This window comes from Aspergillus brasiliensis (genome assembly GCF_001889945.1).
Source record: "Aspergillus brasiliensis CBS 101740 unplaced genomic scaffold ASPBRscaffold_7, whole genome shotgun sequence".
NCBI lineage: Eukaryota > Fungi > Ascomycota > Eurotiomycetes > Eurotiales > Aspergillaceae > Aspergillus > Aspergillus brasiliensis.
In genome coordinates this window covers 1,569,926-1,590,384 of record NW_027137448.1, presented here as the reverse complement: position 1 = coordinate 1,590,384, position 20,459 = coordinate 1,569,926, and the positions used below count along the sequence as shown (strand labels likewise).

Sequence of the window (20,459 nt, the reverse complement as noted above, 5' to 3'; positions counted from 1 at the left end):
TCAGTTCCCTCTGCTTTGTGGGGTGGAATGGTTCCGTACATTGGGAGCAGCTGGCTGGTTCATAGACTTTTCATCTGGCGCAGGCTTTGCTTTGGGTTGGTCCATCCGGTGTGCATTCGGTTATAGCTGGTTCTATACCCGTGACTCAGCTGAGGAGTCCACATGTGTGTATATACTATAGACGTGCATGGCTTAAGAACAAGGAAATATAGGCTTGATTGATATACACTATCGTTGAAAGGGTGTGATACATGATTATTATCTAAACATCCATATAACAACCCCGCGCCCACTCCCAACTCCTATCCCGCGTATACCAACAGCCGGACTAGAGACACCCCGGAACCCAATGGCTTCCAAAATCTACTCTATCAGGCAGTATCGGAGCACAAAGGACTAGGCATGGGCGGGTGCTGAAAACAAGGAAAACTCATCTAAGCCTCGAAGGTGAAGCTGGCGCCAACCTTGTGGGCAGCCTGGTTCAGGTTCTGGGTATCGAAGGAAGCACCAAGGCCGAGGGTAACACCAGGGCGGAGGAGAACGTTGTAGGCCAGAGCGGCAATACCACGGTCGTTGATCTTGGCCTATAAGGGAAAAGATGTGGGTTAATGGGGAACTAAGAATAAAACCTGAAGTGTCACGTACCTTGGCGAAGGAAGAGGGGTCAAGGCGGTACTTGCTGGCAACCTCAAGGCCAACGGAGTTGCCGGCCTTGGAGTCCCAGGTAGCCTTAGCACCAGCCTCAACCTGAGCGTTGACGCGGTGGTAGTAGCTGGCGGAGAAGACGGTCAGGTTGTTGCCAGCGGTGATGGCAGCGGAGTACTGGGGAACGCTGTAGCCAACGGCAGCGGAGTACTTGGTGATGGCGGCCTTCTGGACGTCGTAGCCACCCTCAGCACCGACGAGGAAGCCCTCGTGGCCGAGAACAGCGTCGAAGTTGGCGGAGGGGCCGTTGAGGAGGTCAAAGAAGGCACGGGCGTGCAGGTTGGGCTGCTTGAAGTAGAGGTTGAGCTTAGCACCCTTGGACTGCTTGGCAGGGAGGTACTGGGTCAGGATCTCAGCCTTGAGACCCTTGGCGATGTTGTTGTCGAGCTCAAGCTTGGTGTCGAGGGCGTTGGCAGTGGTCCAAGCCTGGGTGAGGGTAAGGCCTGGGCGGGGACGGATTATTAGCATTCCTGCATGTTCCACAATCCTGGACATGAAGTAAAGGAAGAAGCGCTGGGATGGGGCATGGCTGCACGCAAGCATGAACGTGAGCCTATCCTCAAGCACTGCTGAGGACGAAGGGACGGGTGTTGTGCACAAGGGATGTTCGCATTGTTTTTTGCGTTTTCGGGGGCCTTTACCGGTGGGCTGGTCAACGTACTTGGCCTCGAGCTATAGCAGAATGGTGGTTAGCATCAGACTCCATACAATGATTTGGGGGGGGGGGGGGCGCTTGACTGAGCGGTGAACTTACGGAGCCAGCAATGGGACCCTCGTGGGCAGACTTGCCCTTCACGTTGAAGGTGACGCCATTGGGGGCCTTGGACTTAACCTCGAGGTTGGCTAGAGTAACACTTGAGTCAGCCGAGTCTCGCGCGCAAGAAGGAAAAAGCGAATGGCCCAATTCAGGGGCCGCAAGAATTGGGAGGAAACTCACCGGCGCTGTTGTGGTAGAAGTCCTTGTTCAGGAGCTGTTGTGCAGAGTATTAGCACGAAAATCCCTTCCCGGGAAGCTGTCTTTTCCAAGGTAACAAATTTCAAAGGTGGTGAGGGCAGCATACATCGTTGGCCGCCTTGGCGATGTCGGAGAAAGCAGCAGGAGCAGACATTGTGAATGAAGAGTGTTTAGGAGATGACGTTAACGTCAGGAGGAGATAAGGGAGAATAGAGTGGAAAGGTTGAGGATGATGAGGGGAGAGGGAAAGGGAAAGGGAAACGATGGGGAAACCGGGCAGGAAAGAAGGTCGAAGTTGAGTCGCCAAACAATGGGGAAGCCACGGGAGAAACCCCCCACCGTGATTGGTCGGTGCTCGGTTGCCGGTAGAAGCCGCTAAGTCCCGTGATGTCGATGCCTGGCGGCTGAGATTCCGCGCCTGGATTGCTAGTGCTACTTCCAAGTTCCAAGGTTTCCCGAGGGTTCAGCTTGACTAGTGAGTAGTTAGTTGCTTGCTCATCCTCGGCTTCCGTTCGTCCTGAGTTGTGGGAAAACTAAGTATAATCATCACTTTAGTTTCCCTCAATATTGTGGAAATTTCTACTATTATCCTTTCCTCGGAATTGGCTGCTTTCCAAGGAGAGCGATCATATCACCCTGGATGTCTGTCACGCATCCTCCCGGACATTGGGACAACATGCATGGACCTACTTACCTACCATGGAACCCAGCCCAACCACATGGGGTTCGTATGACCATGACAATGCATGTCCTCCTGATCAGCATAATCCGCGCTTAGCTCATAATCCACCAGTGTGGTCACCTCGCCCGAACCACTCTTTACCATTCCTACGGAATACAGTTCTTACAAAGTTTGCCGATCGAACAAAAACACAGTAGTGAAAGAAGACATCATAGATGAAGAAAAGGAAAAGCCAATACGCGGTGTCCCCGACGCATCTAACTGAAATTCGCTTTTTTTGCGTCCCAATGAGTATCCCTGGTAAATCATCTATACATGTTTCTATACCCAAACTCTTCGCAAGAAGTCAAGACACGCAATATTCATTACCCAGACATTTAAACGGCGTTTTCATACTTGGCGTTGTGAGTCGCAATAGCTCTAAAAAGAAGGTCAAACATATCAGCTGTCTGTTTTTCTCTGCTCCTTGTGAAATTTGATGCGTCATATGCTTACCTGCCACTGGGGTCGGTCTGCTTCGACCAGGTCGGTACCCAACGCTCAACAGTGCCGGCACAAGAGGCGGGGAAGAGTTCGTCGAACATTGTGCGGTACCAGTAGCTAATCAAATGTCAGTCCTTGTCTTCAGCCATACAATGATACAGAGCTCATAAGACATACGCTTCCTTGGTATCGGGGATATCGCTACCCCACTCGGGCTTGGGGTTCTTCATCATCTCGTCGGTGACGTGCACCTCAGCCTGGTCCTTGAGGGCGTCGATCCAGCTGTAGCCGACACCGTCACTGAACTGCTCCTTCTGGCGCCAGAGAATGTTGTCGGGCAGGTAGGGCTTGACGTCGGGCTCGTCGGTGGTGTCGAATGCCTTGCGCAGGATGTACTTCTCAATACGCTCCTTGGTGATCATCTTCTCGGCAGGTTCAACGCCCATGCAAGTCTCGAGGAACTCCTTGTCCAGGAAGGGAACACGAGCTTCCAGACCCCAGGCAGAGGTGGACTTGTTGGCTCTGAGGCAATCCGCCAAGTGCAGGTTCTTGACACGGCGGACAGTCTCCTTGTGGAACTCCTCACGGTTGGGAGCAGCGTGGAAGTAAAGGTATCCACCGAAGATCTCATCACTACCCTCACCACTGAGAACCATCTTGACACCCATAGCCTTAATTTTACGGCTGAGCAGGTACATGGGGGTGGAGGCACGGATGGTGGTGACATCGTAAGTCTCCAGGTGGTAGATGACGTCGGAGAGGGCGTTGAGACCGTCCTCAACGGTGAAAGTGAAAGCATGGTGCTTGGTTCCGAGGAACTTGGCCACCTTGAGGGCCGCCTCGGTATCGGGGGCACCAGGCAGGCCAATCGAGAAGGAGTGCAGCTGCTGGAAGGTGGTGACGGTGGACAGCTCGTTGGAGTCGTCAATGCCGACCAAATCGTTCAGATCAGCACCCTCAGCCAGAGCAGCCTTGGCGGCCTCCTGCATACGCAGGGTTTCCCGCTGGGCGATCGAGGCGACCAAGCTGGAATCGAGACCACCGGAGAGCAAGACACCATAGGGGACCTCGGCCATCAGACGCTTGCGAACAGACTTCTCGAGAGAAGCGCGGATGACCTTGTAGTCGACAGGGGTGGAGGGAACGTTGGCGGCATCCCACCATTTAGGCTGGAAGTAGCGGGTGAAAGAGCCGGTCTTGGAGTCGAAAATGTGGCCGGGAGGGAAAGCCTCGATCTTGTCGCAAACAGGGTGGAGGGACTTCAGCTCGGAAGCGAAGTAAACGGCTCCGGGGGTCTCAGAGGACCAGCCAATGTAGAAGCTGGTGATACCGATGGGATCACGTGCGGCGACAACCCTGTCCTGGTTCTTGTCATAGAGAACCCAGGAGAACATGCCATCCAGGTACTTGGGGGCGTCGAGTCCGTGTTCCATGTACTAAACCCATCAGCAACCCTATACAGATATACACCATGAAGAAGCCTTCGCACATACCAACGGAATAACGACCTCACAGTCGGAATGCGTCTTGAACTCATAGTTGGTCTTCAGTCCCTTCCGGAGGATACGGTGGTTATAGATCTCGCCGTTGACGGCCAGGGCAAGGGAGCCATCATGGTTGACGAGGGGCTGGGCACCGGAGTCTGCAAGGAAAAGGTATTAGCACAAACATCGAAGCACGTCCGGACGGAGGGAAACCATAACATACCAACACCGACGATAGACAGACGCTCGTGCGCGAGAACTGCCAGTCAATTAGTCACCACCTTCTTCCATCAACAAAGCTGCTTCACTCACTGGTCTTCTCGGAGATCCAGCTTCCGCCTAATCACCAAGTCAGATAACATGTCCACCACCAGCATGATTGCCAAACAGCATTATGACTCACTCCAATCGGGACCACGGTGGCGCAAACTGCCCAACAACAATCAGCACCAGACACCACAGAAAGGAACCCAGAAATACTTACGCCTTGGCCATGCGCAGGGCCGTAGGCTTGAATTTTTGCACATCGGGGTGACTATTGGCAGTTCAGATCAGAGGGTGTGACTCAAAATGAAGAGCGATAGTGGCGCGCGGCCCGCGAAAGAATCAAAGAGAGAGGGGAGGGGAGAGGAAAGATTCCAAAACTAGCCCACATACTGATGACACGCGAAGATACCACACATGCTGACTACGATTCAATTGAGGAACCGACTCAAGTAGACAGCAAAGAGGGAAAGGAAAAAGGGAAGCAATTGACTAATCGATGAAGGGAGACCGAGGGGAAGAGAGAGAGATGAAGCGGGAAATCTTAAATATGGATTGGAAAAGCGACACCCGTTCGCGGCGGCGGGGCGGAACCCGAGGGGCGATTTCGGCCACAAATCTCAGTGACTCACTTCCGATAAGATAGCCGCTAAACTCGTACACGAAAACTGAAAATCTGCGACGGTTACGCTCTTTTCAAGTCATCCTTATTGGTTGTGCCCTGACAGGTTGGGGCCTGGCTCTCTCTGGTTCCAACGTTGTTGTCGGGTGTCCTTTTGCCTTCCCCCCCTTCACAGCCTGCACATCCCCCACATTTTCTAACTAAAAAGTACTTTCTCCAGATTTATGATCTTTCTGGAACTTGTTTTACCTTTAACGCACTAAGGATGACAGATTGGAGACATCTGAGTTGGAGTCGATTAGAGAGGACCCTGCCCCCACCGAGGGGGCACAAGCCCGTCTTTCTATGGTATGATCATCCGAAAATCGGTCACCAGCATGCACAACCCCCAGGGTAGATGTAGAATGTATGCGAGAATGCCAAGAGAAAGAAGAGACATAAGCTAGATGAAATCACATTAAGTGTCAAACGCCGTCCCGAAAACCGCCCCGTTTTGTCAGTTCTATGTACGCCACGCTGCTCGCTAAGAAGAAACTCGAGTATTCGATACCCTCCAAGACAGGAAAATAGTAAAGACACACCTGCGCCAATGTGGCGTTTCGAGACCCGTTTGTCCGAAATGGTGCGCTGAGCATTATCGTAAAATCCCGAATAGGTGTATCTGCGCTCACCCTCTTGGAAGAGATTCCCGTCCTTCTACCCCACGTGGGAACACCTGATCTAAAACTATCAAGCCGCCATATCCGCCGTGAAATTCGCAGAACTTTGGGGGAGGTTGGGGGACGGAACTAAACACACGACGGGCGGGAGAGTAGCTTCGTGGTGGGATAATAACTTGTGATGCTGTCGTTGAGCGTTATTTAAAGGGCCGGGTTTTCCCTCACGACCTGTCTAACTCGCTTCTCGTACGCTGGCCGGTCCTTCTTGAACAGGTTGTATGCTTCAGCCTGAGCTGGTGACTCCGGGTTGGGATCGTCTAGCAAGTCCTGAATACCCAGGAGAATCTGCTTGATCGTGATTGCGGGCTTCCATGCCTCCTCCTCGTTCAAGATCGAGAGACACACGGTGCCGGAGGGATAGACGTTGGGATGGAACAGCGGAGGCACGAATTTGCCTATCGAACGTGGATAGTATGGTTAGCTTATTGCGCGGTAAGTGCCGTAGGGGAATTCAGATAGCATAGAAGAGTGGCGTTGGGGATGGTACGGGAGAGAGGGGAACCTACACTTCGGCGGCTTAGTGGGGTATTCTGCGATAGAACGCAGGTTAGCAGGTTTGTCGCATAGAGCACCAGTCGATAGGCTTCACTCACCATCGGGAAAGGTAACGTCAAGCTTAAAAAGTCCGCCTTCCCAGAGTGTCTGCGCCTTGCCGGGGACACCGCACTCCCAACGTTTGAGGTCAAGTGTTCCTTGAGGAGTCCGATGCGGCTTTGCGTAGAAGCCAAAAGGGTGGTCACGGCGCCACTGCTTTCTGTAGATAGTCGCATTTTGAGATTAGCTCGAGAAACATCACGCCATAAATTGCTTATGCGATGTCGCTAGTCACGTACCTCTCCTCCGTCAGACGATTCTGGCAGAGCGACATTATGGGATGCGGTTTCGGAGTACGTAGGTTGGCTGGGGATCGAAGAAGGCTGGGATGACGGCGAGTGAGTTGGGAGGAAGAGGGGAAGAAGAAAAGAAAGCGAGGCGGGAAGGACGAGGCCAGAGGTTTTTAAAGGATAGTGAGGTAGGCAAATTAAGGTCGGCCGTGAATGCGCAGACGAAGTAACACTGTCTTGGGCGTGCAGCTGCTCATTGCTGGGTTTGATGCCCCACAGCCAATCAGTCCCCGGCGGCGCTGCAGGTTATCGCTGTCACATGACCTCATAGATCCGCATCGAACTTCTTGATCGATGAAGTTTTATTGGCACGTCTTCCATATTCTCCCTCAGTTGTGCCTTGAGTGACAGAACCAATAGAATTTCCCGTTGCCCTTGCGTTGTACATAGCGGTTATTGGGTACACAATGTTGACTCGCAGTGAATAGCCCAGAAGACCCAATGGAGGAATCACATTGGGACCAAGAGGTGACTGTTGGTATTTATCTCCAAGCATTCCGGCAACTTCCTCATTCTCTTGGTATATTGGTAGCTGCGCTATCGTGGTGGCAAATAGCCTTAGCCAAAGCGAATGAAGCATCTCCGACAACGTACATTGGGATTGTGAATTTAGGCCACAACTACTGTGGAAGGAGCTCAAAGCAAGTCTAATTCACGCTGTATGTCACATGACTTCTATGCAGTCTAGATACCCATAGGATAAATCATAATATGGGTCTTTGAATACTAAGAGTAATGCAAATATTAACCTGATTAACAGGTGGGATTTGCTAAAAAAGGTAGTATTGTTCTGGCTTCCCCCAATGAACATGTTAAGTGCTATCAAATGTGAGATAATTGTCTCTTGCTAGTAATCATCAATTCACAACTCGTGAGGTATCATGTACAGAGTTCCTTCCCGCAGTTACCTATCGTATATCCCCTCCTCGAAAGTATGTACATCGTAAAAGCGGGCAGTGATCGCATTTCCACTGAATATCCGACCCTCAAGAGCGTTGACAGCCTAGGATTCTTAGTCGGATTCTTATAATGAGAACGGGACGTGGATGCAGCACTTACACGTAGAGCTGAGAGCTGATTGGTGAACTTGACAAAAACTGGCACCGGAGGCGCCGAATCTCGAGGTATGAAGACACGTTCAACACGACCGTACTGTACTACATTAGCCCATGTTCCATGTAGTGAACAAGCATCCACTTACCTTCTCTGAGCATTCTTCTCCAATCTCCTGCATGAGACCACCGCCGTCGCCGTCCCCAGCCAACTCAGCGTCCAAGTCCATTCCGTCAAGCATACCCTTCAGAATGATGACTTCACTCATGGGACCAAACTTCCCCTCCTCTTCATTCTTCCTTGTGCCACCAATGATCTTGCCCCGACCAGCGGGCGTCGCGAAGCCTCCACCTTCGGAGTCTGGTCGCTTCTTCTGCTTTTCTACCTTGACTTGCAAGGGCTTGACAATGCCTGAGCCCGTGGCACCCAGACCAGAGCCCTTAGACCAGCCATACTTGGCCATGAGTCGTTCAGCAAATCCTTTCTGCCCTGGCCGCAGCGAACGCTGGCCCTCATCTTCCGGCCCTTCTTCCACTGGCTGTTCCTTTGCGAAGACTTCTTCAAGTTCCGCCTCTGACGCTGGTATGTCCTCGGGCGGAGGAGGTAGCGTGTAGCGAACCGGTGCGCGGGATATAGTTGCAGAAGCTGGCTGCAAGGCTTCTAAAGGCTTTGGTGGCGGTGGAGCAGCAGGAGCAGCAGTGGGTTGGTTGGCCGTCGACATTTGAAGGCGCCGTAAGTAGGCATCTTCGCCTGTAGGGTCATCCGGAACTTGCGCGGGCGGTTCATTAGTCGGGGGTGGCGGCGGAGGAGCATCCGACATGGAGATATCTCCTTGAAGTTCGCTTGTTCGTTCTGGAGGTGGCGATTCGATGGGTGGCCTAGGCGGCATATCGTTGATGTTGGGAGGCGGTGCGAAGCTGCTCGGAGGAGCAAATTGACCTGGAGCAATTTTGAGCAAATGAGCACCTCCCGCTTGAGACTGGATAGCTCACGGTTCATGGGTCTTGCATATTCATCGTCACTTAGTGAGTCCCTGCTGGGCGATCTGGCCATGCGATGTGCGTAGAGACGGTCTTTCCACTCCCGCACCTCAGCTATTTGTTCGTCACTGTGCTTGTACTCTTCGTAATTGTTGGGTCGTGACGGGTCGTAGATGTCGTCCCAATTCTGCATAAACTCCTGCGCATCGCGGTTCTTCTTGCGCTTCTTGCGCCCACCTCGTTGCCTCTTCGGACCGGCATAGAATCCATTGACATCATCATCCTCAGTGGCTGCCCAATCTGCGAGTGTAGTCTTGACTGGAGCTGCTGCCGGGACTGCGGGTGCTGCAACAGTCTTTGGTAGAGTTGGTTTCGGTTTCGGTTTCTGAGCTGCTAGCTGGGGCCTCTTGGTAGGCTGAAATCTGAGAGAAGCTGGATACCACCGACAAGAACAACCGGGCGGACAAGTGAGCAATCAGATCGTTCAAACAATGCAGACAAAAGGGCTCCGTTAACAGAAGAGGGTATGAGTCTACCAGAACTGAGCTGCTGCTTTTTGGCAGCGGATTCATCGGACTGAGGGTCATTATTCTCGGTAGTACTACTCTGCTTGAAGACGACCGGGGCGCGAGCGATCGTTCCGGGAGAGTTATCGGCAGAGGGATCCAGCAAGTTGGCGTAGAGTGACAAGGTGCCCCCTGGCTTCGCGGGTGTTGATTCAGAAGTCATGTCTGATATGCAGCAAGAGAAATCCAGACCTAACAAGCATGAAGGGACAGTTCAAGCGACAGCTTCACACCTTGCAATTAATCGATCACCAAGCAATGTGAACGGGGCCGATAGAATGAGGAGAGGTTTGTCTTGTTTACATAGTTTGTGCGGTTTGCGCTTTGTGGCGTTGACTAACCCGAATCAGCTGTCCCAAACGGGAAATTACTGGGGAAGCGGAGCCCAAAGAGGAGATCCCGAGGTCGGATGGAGAGCAACGAGAAAGGGGTTCCCTATCCCTTCAGTAAAATATCCTGGGAAGCAGTTCTCGTGGTGTTGCAAATTACTTCTGGAATCCTGATTCTACATCTCACAAGAGCCATAAACAATCGAACTCCATCAATTCTATCGATTCAACTCCGATCAGCATCCCTGGAAAGCCAAGACTCTAAGCGTTACTATCGTGCAGCATACTAACGACCATGGCGACCTTGGCCCGGTCATTTTCCTCCGATAGTGCTGACCTTGCTGTCCTAGTCCCCAATAAACCCACTCCGCTGTCGATCTCCTATCAGCGGCTACACAACCATATCGCCGATTTCCAGGCTAAGCTAGCTCGACTGGGTGTCACTCATGGCGCTGCGGTTTCGCTGGCTCTAATTAACTCCTATGAGTTCATAGTGGCCTTTCTTGCCGCCTCCTGGCAGCGGGCCATCGCCGCTCCTTTGAATCCGGCCTACAAGCAGGATGAATTCGAATTCTACATCGACGATCTGAGCTCCACTTTGCTTTTGATTCCGCGAGGAGCATACATCAAGGATGGGCCGGCTGTTCGCGCGGGCAGGAAGTACCAGGCTGCTATTGCGGAGTGCTACTGGAACGGCTCCGAGATCGTTCTAGACGTCAAGGAGCATGGAAAACTGGCAGGCAATGGAGGCGCAGGCATCCAGGAAGCTCAGCCCGATGACATTGCCCTCGTTCTACATACCAGCGGGACGACTGGCAGGCCCAAAGCTGTATGCTCGATCTACTATCCCACATCCCATTGGATATCTCGTAAGGCTAACATTCCGATCTACTACTTACCATGCAGGTCCCACTCACTCACAAGAACCTGACAACCACAATGGGTACGTAGCGGTACAACTATACAGACACACACTTAGGAAGCAAAAGTAAATAATCTTAGAAAATCGGATCACTAATTCAGTACAGGAAACATCCAAGCAACATACAATCTCACCCCAGCAGACCGAACATACCTCGTGATGCCATTATTCCACGTCCACGGTCTCTTAGCAGCATTCCTAGCCCCTCTATACTCCGGAGGCTCAGTTATAGTCCCTCCCAGATTCTCTGCAACAGACTTCTGGACCGACTTCACCACCCACAAAGCAAACTGGTACACGGCAGTACCAACCATCCACCAAATCCTTCTCAAAACACCCCTCCCCAACCCAGTCCCTCCAATTCGCTTCATCCGCTCATGCTCCTCACCCCTTTCACCCAAGACCTTCCAAGACCTAGAAAGGGCCTTCAACGCCCCCGTCCTCGAAGCCTACGCTATGACCGAAGCCGCCCACCAAATGACCAGCAACCCTCTACCCCCGGGTAAGCGCCAACCCGGCAGCGTAGGCCTAGGCCAGGGCGTGGAGGTGAAAATCCTCGACAGCAACGGCAACGAAGTGCCCCAAGGCCAAGAGGCAGAGATCTGCGTCCGAGGCGACAACGTAACCAAAGGCTACCTAAACAACCCAACTGCAAATGCATCCTCCTTCACTGCGGACGGGTTCTTCCGGACAGGCGACCAGGGCAAGAAAGATGCCGATGGCTACGTTATCATCACGGGCCGTATCAAGGAACTTATCAATAAGGGCGGTGAGAAGATTAGTCCTATTGAATTGGATAACACGCTCTTGCATCATCCGAAGGTCGCGGAGGCTGTGTGCTTTGCTATTCCGGATGAGGGCCACTATGGGGAGGATATTGGGGCTGCGGTGGTTCTTAAAAGTCAGGGTGCTGCTACGGAGGAGGAATTGAGGGCGTGGGTGGAGTCGAAGTTGGCTAAGTTTAAGACGCCGAAGAAGGTGGGTTTCCCTCCATTATTGTTGCTTTGACGACGGGTATAAGTATGAATAGGTCACTGACATTCATAATGTAGGTGTGGCTGGTTCCGCAGATTCCCAAGACGGCGACGGGCAAGATTCAACGACGGAAAGTGGCAGAGGCGATGCTCAAGGTCAAGGCGAAGCTGTAAAATGTATTTATGGTTTTCTATTCATGCCATAGAATGTTGTCAACATTATGGGAGGCATGAGTCCCGATTGGATATACAACATGTCTGGTACCATGTTGCTACAGAAAACAGTCATGAAGGCCTCTGAGCAAACCCGCTTAATCCTACAATATGCGGTCTTTTGACATTCAGTTATTACCTAAGTAGTAGTACTAAGTTTAACATGATCAAACTGTGAATAACATACAGCTACCAGATTTTCACCGAACCATATTAGAGTCATCGAAAAGGCTTAGTGTTCGACGGCGATGCGTATCTAGAGGTCTCAAGACCGCCCAGGGCGGAGGGCTTGGCTTTGGGGGCGTGGACAGATTGCTGCAGAGCAGGTGAAGGCTTGATGGCCGGCTTGGGAATGTTTCCTGACGCAAGTCGTGGCGCGACTGGCCCGGGGATCTCCTCTTTGCCAAGTGCTTCCCTGACCGGTGTCTTGATGATTAACTTACGTGAGACTTTCGGCGGGATCGAGAACTTGAACCGGGGTCCAGGAACCTCTTGATTCGAGGTTAGTGGCGGAACTGAGAATTGTGTAGATAGATCACAGATGATACTTACCATCAGCCGTTGGCTGCTTCGCCGCCAGCGGCTCAGCTCCAGAGGATATGGTATCTCTACGCCTGCCTGGCAGTAGGTGATCCCCAATTATGTGTCGTTCTGGCATGCTGACTCGACGGTGCGGGCAGGGAGTTTCAGGCACGCATGTGTCGTTTGACTCGCTTGAGAAACTATTTGATTGTGTGCGAGAGTGCGTCTGAGGAACGAATGGAGGTGCGGTGACATTCAGTCGGCTCGAAGGGCTTGGACTCGCCATCGCTAGTCTGGCATTTTCCACGGATGTAGGCATGATCAGTCCACCGATGCTGGGTGTCGATTGTTCATCTGATTTGACTACCGTCTCATTTTCCTTAGGGGTAGAGCTGTCCATGGATACATTTTGTATACCCAGACCACTGATAGTCAATTGAGGTTGTTCGTCTGGCTCAGGTGCCGCTTCGGGAGTTCTGAGAACCGATTTATCAAGGAAAGGGTCTCCTTTTGTTTGGGCTGTTTTATCTGTGGAGTCATAAGCACCGTGCAACTTCGCTTCGAGATCTAGCTTGCATTGCTTCAGGCCTTCACGGTGCTCACCCGTAAGAGAAGTCGACTGCAAAAGCTCGCACAGCATATTGATCTGTCGCTGCAGATCTTCGCTAGCCTCGCATTCGTCATACTGGTTTGAAGGCATGAGATCATGCTCATTGGCGGAGGAGCCCCATTTGTCCGAAGAAGACAGGTCAAAGTCAACGTTTCTTCTAGTAAGAACCCTAGAATGGAGCTCCTGTCTAAAATCTAGGCCTCTTAGGTCTTCAAGCGAAGGGGTTAGCACCTCCGTAGTAGCAGGACTTTGACCATGGATGTTCTGCTCCGGTGGTGTGGAGCTAAAGTCAAGCAAAATGGCTTCTTTGACATCAATCGCTGCTTTTGGACTGGTATCGGTAGCTTCCGGTGCGGGAGCTGCAGCTATAGACAGGTCAGTGGTAACTTGCTTTTGTGCTTCGGCTTGACTATCCGGCATTTCAGAAATAGATCGTTCATTCTCTGTCGACTTCAAGCTCAGGGATGCAGACCCTTGATCCTGACTGGTGGTATTAAGTACGGCTGGGGATGGCAAGACTGGAAGCGACTTGTCCGTCTTGGTTGCACTCTCTCGCTTCAACGCTGTGGACTGAGTGGGAATTGCCGGCGGTCGATCTACTGGACGGGTAAAGGCCTTGGGGGGTACCGCCATTTGGGGCTTCGAATGCTGCTGCGTCTTCTGATCGGTAGACCTATCCTTAGTATCCGTTGGTTTCGAAATTTTTTGGCTGGCCCCAGATCTGCCACCATCGTGAGGGATCTGGGAGGCAGGAGTAGGGGTAGCCGGCGTAGTTTTAGCGCTAACGAGACTGCGAGCGGCAGCAAGGAAACTCTGTGGCTGACTGAGCATGCTACTATAGTCAACCCTGTATCCAAGTGTAAGAGTTAATTGTTCTCATTGGGGGGTGGCGATGGCAACATACTGTGGCAGGGGTCTTCTCTGTCTGGTCATAGAAGACGCAGGCCTTCGCGCAGCTAGAACGATAGTTAGACGCCATGTACCTCATTAATGCAGCAACTAATGGCTTACAAGACCGTCTGTTTTGAGCTCTCATGGCTTCTTCCTTTCTTGCAGCGTTTCCTTCACGAGCTGTCCGGTAAAAGTCATTATCATCAAGAGCCGCATCTCCATGGGACCGCTTCTGAGGCTGCGCAACATGGCCTCTAGGTGTAGGGTTAGACGGCCTGCATATTCACATATGTTTAGCCACATATCTGTGATAGGTATAAGAAACAGTTTGGTACTCACGGTAAGGAGCTCTGCCTTGATCCACGTCCTCGAGTGCCTATTACGCCGCCACCACGGCCTACCGGATGCAACGATCTGATAGCCGGAGCAGAGCCAGAGCGCCTTTGGTTACCTATGTACTTTTGCCCTCCACCCTCGCGAATGTTGGCGCTTAGCTGAAGTCGATGGCTTTGGCCGTCCAGAAGGCTGTCGAGGTGTTCTAGGTCTTCGGTATCACCTATCGTCTTGTGGACATCTTGAGTATAGATGTTCAGTAGGAAGAAACAGGCTAAATATTCGGGAGCACTCCTTTTCGATGACTTACTTGCCCAATCCTCAAGTCTCTCCTGGTTTATAGTGGCCATACGTTGAGCAGCTGATCCAGGAACGTTTGACATTCGTATTGCCTCTATGTCTTCCAGTCTAGCTCTCTTATATCGTCTGTCGTCTGCAGTCGAGATATACTCCCGCCGTGCGGTCCCGAGGTCTTCCTATAGTGTTGGAAAGTTGGAATTAGCCTTGAGATTTACTTCAAAATATGTGGTGTGGGAAAAGAGTTTTCTTTTTCTTTTTCTTGTAGAACGTACCATTTGAAGCCTCTTGAGACGATCTGAAGCATTGGAGTCCATCTTCTTGGCGAATGAAGATGCAATTGTAGAAGCGAAGGGAGTGTCAGGCGTCTGCTCGAAAATGAGTTGGATCGCAAAACTCCAGCGGTTCACTCAGGGAGAGGGACGCGTTTATAAACGCGCTTGACTTACTAGAAAGTGAAGGAGCAGTAAAAAAACAAAATTCGACCTGGAATCACTAGCGGCCCCAAGTGAATGACATTTTCAAGGTGGCAGAGGTAGTCAGAAAGGCGAGGGTGAAGACAAGGTACGAAAATAATTTCTGAGAGACGGATTATTAGAAATAGTGTCACCACTATATCAGTCAACCAGCACGAATTCTCTGGACTCTTGCGGGGAAAGCACAATGCGGGATAAAGCAAAGACAATAGGTATTTGGAAAATAGTCCTGGATGGGATGAATGAGGGGTCTGGCTATCTAGAAGGCAGATGGAAAGGATATAAAGACGAAGCAAGTATGAGGACAATTGGTGCTGTGGGCAGATATTTCAGGAGTCAGAGTGATGAAAAGAAGGAAAGATACGAGAATCACGTAAAGGCTGGTGAAACAGTTGAGTGTTGGGGTGAAGAGCTGTTGTACTAGGATGACTGCAAACGCAGCTTTACAGCCACCCAAAGCTAAGCACGGGTTGATTGGACATGTTTGAGAGTTCTGAGCAAGTTTCAAATCGGAGCAATCGACGAGGTACTAGTCTTCGTATGCCAAGTGAAATCAGTAGCCACCATACTACAACTCTTATTCGACCCCGTCATCGGTTTCTGAAGCTTCACGGGTGGCATAGCACAGCTATCACAGTTATACCGAGATAGAAACATATCTCAAAACAAGGAATAATACGGAAAAGAGGCAGAACTGGTTCGAAGAAATGTGATGGCGGCACGACAGTATGTACATTTAAATCGGGGCAGCCAGAAAGAAATGAAGTCTATCATATGGGGAAGTGAGCATAAATATGCTCGGAGACCGAATGGGAAGTTTACACGCTAAGCACTGCAGGTGCTTGCACCGCCTTCGTCTATGGCAGCAGGTAGCACTTGTTAGCGAAGCCATTCCGAAGGCCATGAGGTGAATAGGGATCTTAGACCTACTACTTATCATCTTCATCACTGCTTGCAACAGACTGACTCCCATTACAGTTATGCCAAACACAATGCACACATATGATGGGATTTTGGCTTTGTGCGACGCATTGCTCAGCTTGATATAGCAAAGAGGCGGAAAGATATAGGCCAGTGCAGCAGCACTGGTCGCGCCAATCAGTTCAAACACTGCACCCAGGTCGCACGTTATCAAGGCCATAGCCATAGCGGACACGACCAGTGCCGATGTGAATATCAGGTGTCGGTTCATATTGAAAGGCTCCTCAGGAAAGTAGTAAGTTGTCATAACAGACCGACATACAAATGCTTCGAGCGGCAAGGTGGTGAGCATGTTTAGGCCAAAGCATCTTCTTCGGGTCAGCTTGTTGAATCTCCGCGGGACATGGGCCGTAATCTTACAGTCGTGCGATATTGACCAGGATATTGTCGGACGGGAAATTGTTCAGGACGTTTCCTTGGGTCTGTGATCCAAAGAAGAGGAACCCAGAAATACCCATTGCTAGACACATCACAAGTGAGACACCCGTTGAGTAATGGGTTACCCTTGCAAATCGGTCCATCGTTGGCTTCTTCAGTGAACCATAGATCAGGAGACTATTGTGATCTTTGTACCTGTTAGCTTCGGGCCATGTAAAGGGACAATGCTACATACGGCATACGAATGCTGCAAACAGTCAGTACGGTTCTTTGATCGCTTGGTCTATGAATGGCCAGTACATACCGAATGAGATCACCCCAACAGCCTGGAAGAAACCACTATTGACCAGGAGCAGGCTCTTCACTTCCCCGCGCGATTCTGGGGGTACGCGAAAACCCTGGGTAATCACAGCTACCACAATGACTATCATACTGATCAACGCGAAGGTCGACGCTTTTCCCAGCTACATTGAATTGTCAGCATTGCATAATTCAGCTTTGTGGATTACTGATACTGTACCTTAGCAATGTCTCGATACAGAGACAGCTGATACGAAATGCCGAGAACAAGAAGAACAATAATGGCACGTCTGTCGGTCAAAAGCCAGAGGAACGACATATCACGAAGGGAAGGAAATAAAGCACTCAGGACATGCGGTATGGTATCTCCAACAATAATACAGAACGCAATCATGCCACCAAACGCAAACGCCCACTGGGCAACCGATATGGCGATGAGTCCACTCTTGCCAAAACAATGCTGCATCGTCGCCTGGAAAGAATCTGCCCCGCTCAACTTCGAATTAACCACTATCAGGCGAATTGTCCAGTCCACAGCAATGGTAAGGACAATCAGGAGCGCTATTCCCATGAACATGCCGGCCTGCCGGAGGGCATAAGGCTGTCCTATTATACCTGCTCCTATGATGCTATTGGCCATGTTCATAAACGCCATGCGCATCCCACTCCTCGGCCTCGCACTTTCTAAGTGTTCTTCAGGAAAGAATTCATCGGAAGTAGCCAGAGTTACGCTCGGAGCCTCAATGTCTGTCAGTAGAGGGACCATTTGCCTTGCTGACCGGTTGCGGTCCGCGCGGCCATAGTCCTCTTCCTCCAGCCATGAGTCTTCGGAGTCGCGACGACCATTGAGGCGGTCTTCGTCCTCGGTATCATCGTCAAGGTCAAATCGAACTCGGTTTAGCGTTCGAGGGGTGCGGCGCTGTCCTTCTGGCACCGGTTGTGATATGGAAGACTGGTGCGGCTGTCCGCGGGGAGTCGAGCTAGTCGGGACCGTATGGTTCACAAGCTCGTGGTCTTGTGTCGGTGACTCGGATAGAAGTGACTGCGATTCCGGCCCATCGGGGCCTTTCTGGTCAGCCAAGAAAACGCGCTGTCCTTCATCACTGGGCATCGCTGAATTGTTAAGCTTCTGGAAATAGGAATCCCTGATGCGGAGGATGCTTAGGGGCCAGGTAATCAATCCCCAGGCACGTGATATCCTTATCGATAAGCCGGCTAAAAATAAACATCAATAGATCACTCAATAACTTCCAATAAGTTACTGCTTCGGGCAGCGATTGTACCAGCCTGAAGGAAATTCAATTCTAGCAATCATATTACTTATGTCTGCTTGTGGTCTAGCTTCTCAATTCGCTGGTGTTGCATTGTAGATGCTTGACTCCTTTTTCATTTTGGGAGTAAATTTGCGATAAGCTTCACGCGCTTCCGATCCCGCGCGCTTGTGACACAAGGTCAGTGGAGACTTGTTTAGATTCTTTATGTTCGAGAGTAGTTCCTTGCTACAAAGAGATTTCGGTCTTGGTTGATCTCTTCATTCTGTAGTAGAGTTGATACGCTTCAGCCATGAGACCATACACTCCACATAGTGAAGGCGACCAGAGCTAGAAATGCAGGGAATTGAGATCGGCGACGTCTATCCCGCGTGTCTCCACTGTCATAGATCCCGCCTCTCCTTTCCCTTTTCGTCTACTAGAGGCACTTCCACAGTCACCCTGTCACAGACGAGTATGAGCATGCTGGCTACCTATTCTATATAGGCCATGAGATGGCTTTGACACTTGATCTTGGAGGCGATTTGTTTAGTTCCCTGGATTCGACTATCGATCTCAATATGCATGCTTCTGCTCAGATACTTATCCCCGAAGACACCGGCCTCACGGATGCAGCCAGTATCAAGAGGCTGCTCAGATCGCAAGGTCTATGGGTATCCCAAACTCCCGAGCTCAGACTCTGTATTTCAATCACTGTCAGTGCATCGATGGCTCTATCGGCCTCGTCTTTCGCTTCGTGGGTCGGGGAGATGCTGTGTAGTTCCAAGGTATTCACTGGGGTCAGCCTTAAAAGTGAAGAAAGGAACTAACAATTGGCTTCTTTACCAAGCTCTGGTCAGACCTTGGCCTTGTCGCATCATTCAAGAGCTGTAATCACTCCCACTCCGGCAATTTCACCTCCTTCAAGATCGTTGTTGGGATCCGAAGGAACTTACAACAGTCGTCGAAGACGAGAACGACAAGAATAGCAGCTTTATTTGATAACCTTGACAATATTCGTCTTCCAGAGCACATTGAGGCTGTTTATTTATCTACAGTCAATGCATCAATGTCTTTCGCTTACAATAATGAACGCACACGGTTATATATAAACACAAGCTCTTTGATGAAACCGGATTTGGTTGAAGACTACTACCTGAACTATATACTAAGGCACACACAGAAGCCCTTCTTCTTTGACCACCAAGAGGAGTATACAGATACTTCCGAAGACATTCAAGTCACATCCTTCATCGACGAGCTAGACGAATTGCATGAAACTGAACAGGGCTCCTCGCTTCCAACTCCCCAAGAAGATCTCTTCGAAAGAACTCCCCTGAATGGACAGCATGAACAGCTATATGGTCTCTTCACAATTGGCCTCGAATCACTTCTACTCGGACACACTGCATCAAATGCACATAGAAGTACCCAAAACAAGATGCTACAACCTCTTTCAGAGATTGTACCCTCAGTCTTCAGCCCAAACTACCACAGGGTAAGACTCATCATCACCACTGGAACAATTAAGAGTAACTCATTTCTCCACCAGGAAATGACCCAACGATCACATTTAATCCCATCAATCGGAAAATCACTTTCTTCCATACTCAAACTCCCCAACCATCAATCCCTACAATCCAAATTAACGAAGCTAAATAACCAAAATGTGCACCAGTACTTCACAACAGACACAGAAACAGACACAAACAGTATCAGAAACATTATCAGTACATCACTCTTTCGCATCGCCCAGAAACACCTCTACAAGCCACAGACATCCCGGAAACTGCGTTTTCAAACCCCATTACCTGAGCAGCAATGCAAGAACCAGCCGACACAACTTGGAGAGGTAGAATTCTCCCTCTATGAAGAAGAAGAGCTTCTTGGGTTCAGTGAGCTCGATGAGAATAGTAGCTGTGCAATGCTATCTACCAACACTGCACCTTCTGAATCGTCATGCGGGTCACTGCCGTTCTCTCACGATGATTATGAAGATGGTGATGATAACGATGACGTTATATCCAACTTATTCGATGAAAATGATATGGACCAAACCATGTTTTCAGATGATATGGCAGAACTTGAAGGATTTGGAGGTGTTGGCGGCGATGGTGACGACGACGATGATGGTATGCTCTGCGGTAGTATTTGAGCGTTATCATTACTCGGTGTTGTCGAGGTTTCTATGAGATCATGATAGCATGTTAGTATATACTAAGTAGTATTACTAGATATCTATGACGATGATGCTGACATCAACAATAGAGGTATTAAGAATGGAAACATAGGTATTGCATCTATTAAGAATGTGAATATTAGTGTTGTGGCAATGTTTATATAGTCTTGTTATTATTATTATACCAAGACATGATGATTATCTACATACAAAGAAGAGTTAGTACTAGTAGTAGTAGTACTTGTTCAAGGAGAATCGAGTATCTCATCTAAGTACTAAGATATGATTAGTAGTACTACTTGGACCTGAAATGAGATTCTTGCTCCAACGAAAGATTCATATCTCTTTGTTTTTCTTTTGTTGAATTGATAGGACGATCGTCTAAGATACATCTTAGCCATTACAAA

At 50.2% G+C, this 20,459-nt stretch overlaps 8 protein-coding genes across 8 annotated transcripts; 2 read left to right on the top strand and 6 right to left on the bottom strand.

The window, feature by feature from the left end:
* Positions 1-434: 434 nt before the first annotated feature.
* Positions 435-1,814, bottom strand: ASPBRDRAFT_31085 (porin; the record flags this gene model as incomplete). The annotated part of the gene is made up of 5 exons (XM_067622860.1): positions 435-584; positions 646-1,377; positions 1,460-1,548; positions 1,643-1,676; positions 1,767-1,814. The coding sequence occupies 5 exons, from the start codon at positions 1,812-1,814 to the stop codon at positions 435-437; spliced, it is 1,053 nt and encodes a 350-aa protein (XP_067478628.1).
* Positions 1,815-2,719: 905 nt separating this feature from the next.
* Positions 2,720-4,992, bottom strand: ASPBRDRAFT_127711 (asparagine synthetase B; the record flags this gene model as incomplete). Its single annotated transcript, XM_067617997.1, has 9 exons — positions 2,720-2,762; positions 2,838-2,942; positions 3,003-4,261; positions 4,319-4,467; positions 4,533-4,568; positions 4,622-4,648; positions 4,713-4,738; positions 4,794-4,844; positions 4,967-4,992. 9 exons carry the CDS (start codon positions 4,990-4,992, stop codon positions 2,720-2,722), a joined length of 1,722 nt encoding a protein of 573 aa, XP_067478627.1.
* Positions 4,993-5,562: 570 nt separating this feature from the next.
* On the bottom strand, positions 5,563-6,922 carry ASPBRDRAFT_610907 (E2 SUMO-conjugating protein UBC9). Its single transcript, XM_067628280.1, has 4 exons — positions 6,748-6,922; positions 6,508-6,668; positions 6,421-6,444; positions 5,563-6,309 (listed from the first exon to the last, which is right to left on the bottom strand). The coding sequence occupies exons 1-4, from the start codon at positions 6,780-6,782 to the stop codon at positions 6,056-6,058; spliced, it is 474 nt and encodes a 157-aa protein (XP_067478626.1). The 5' UTR covers positions 6,783-6,922; the 3' UTR covers positions 5,563-6,055.
* A 638-nt stretch (positions 6,923-7,560) lies between these two features.
* Positions 7,561-9,627, bottom strand: ASPBRDRAFT_44300 (putative G-patch DNA repair protein (Drt111)). The gene is made up of 5 exons (XM_067625166.1): positions 9,368-9,627; positions 8,844-9,263; positions 8,000-8,790; positions 7,858-7,950; positions 7,561-7,801 (listed from the first exon to the last, which is right to left on the bottom strand). The coding sequence occupies exons 1-5, from the start codon at positions 9,558-9,560 to the stop codon at positions 7,703-7,705; spliced, it is 1,596 nt and encodes a 531-aa protein (XP_067478625.1). The 5' UTR covers positions 9,561-9,627; the 3' UTR covers positions 7,561-7,702.
* A 394-nt stretch (positions 9,628-10,021) lies between these two features.
* Positions 10,022-11,796, top strand: ASPBRDRAFT_126770 (acyl--CoA ligase; the record flags this gene model as incomplete). The annotated part of the gene is made up of 4 exons (XM_067617899.1): positions 10,022-10,555; positions 10,633-10,669; positions 10,755-11,626; positions 11,701-11,796. The coding sequence occupies 4 exons, from the start codon at positions 10,022-10,024 to the stop codon at positions 11,794-11,796; spliced, it is 1,539 nt and encodes a 512-aa protein (XP_067478624.1).
* Positions 11,797-12,054: 258 nt separating this feature from the next.
* ASPBRDRAFT_127546 (uncharacterized protein) lies at positions 12,055-14,805 on the bottom strand (the record flags this gene model as incomplete). Its single annotated transcript, XM_067617982.1, has 7 exons — positions 12,055-12,326; positions 12,388-13,814; positions 13,872-13,923; positions 13,979-14,133; positions 14,198-14,432; positions 14,502-14,667; positions 14,764-14,805. The coding sequence occupies 7 exons, from the start codon at positions 14,803-14,805 to the stop codon at positions 12,055-12,057; spliced, it is 2,349 nt and encodes a 782-aa protein (XP_067478623.1).
* Positions 14,806-15,706: 901 nt separating this feature from the next.
* On the bottom strand, positions 15,707-17,789 carry ASPBRDRAFT_44297 (putative amino acid transporter). The gene is made up of 6 exons (XM_067625165.1): positions 16,844-17,789; positions 16,628-16,787; positions 16,559-16,570; positions 16,306-16,510; positions 15,895-16,253; positions 15,707-15,821 (listed from the first exon to the last, which is right to left on the bottom strand). Exons 1-6 carry the CDS (start codon positions 17,732-17,734, stop codon positions 15,790-15,792), a joined length of 1,659 nt encoding a protein of 552 aa, XP_067478622.1. The 5' UTR covers positions 17,735-17,789; the 3' UTR covers positions 15,707-15,789.
* A 665-nt stretch (positions 17,790-18,454) lies between these two features.
* Positions 18,455-20,217, top strand: ASPBRDRAFT_66328 (uncharacterized protein; the record flags this gene model as incomplete). Its single annotated transcript, XM_067628702.1, has 4 exons — positions 18,455-18,661; positions 18,724-19,371; positions 19,426-20,005; positions 20,099-20,217. The coding sequence occupies 4 exons, from the start codon at positions 18,455-18,457 to the stop codon at positions 20,215-20,217; spliced, it is 1,554 nt and encodes a 517-aa protein (XP_067478621.1).
* Between the last annotated feature and the right edge of the window lie 242 nt (positions 20,218-20,459).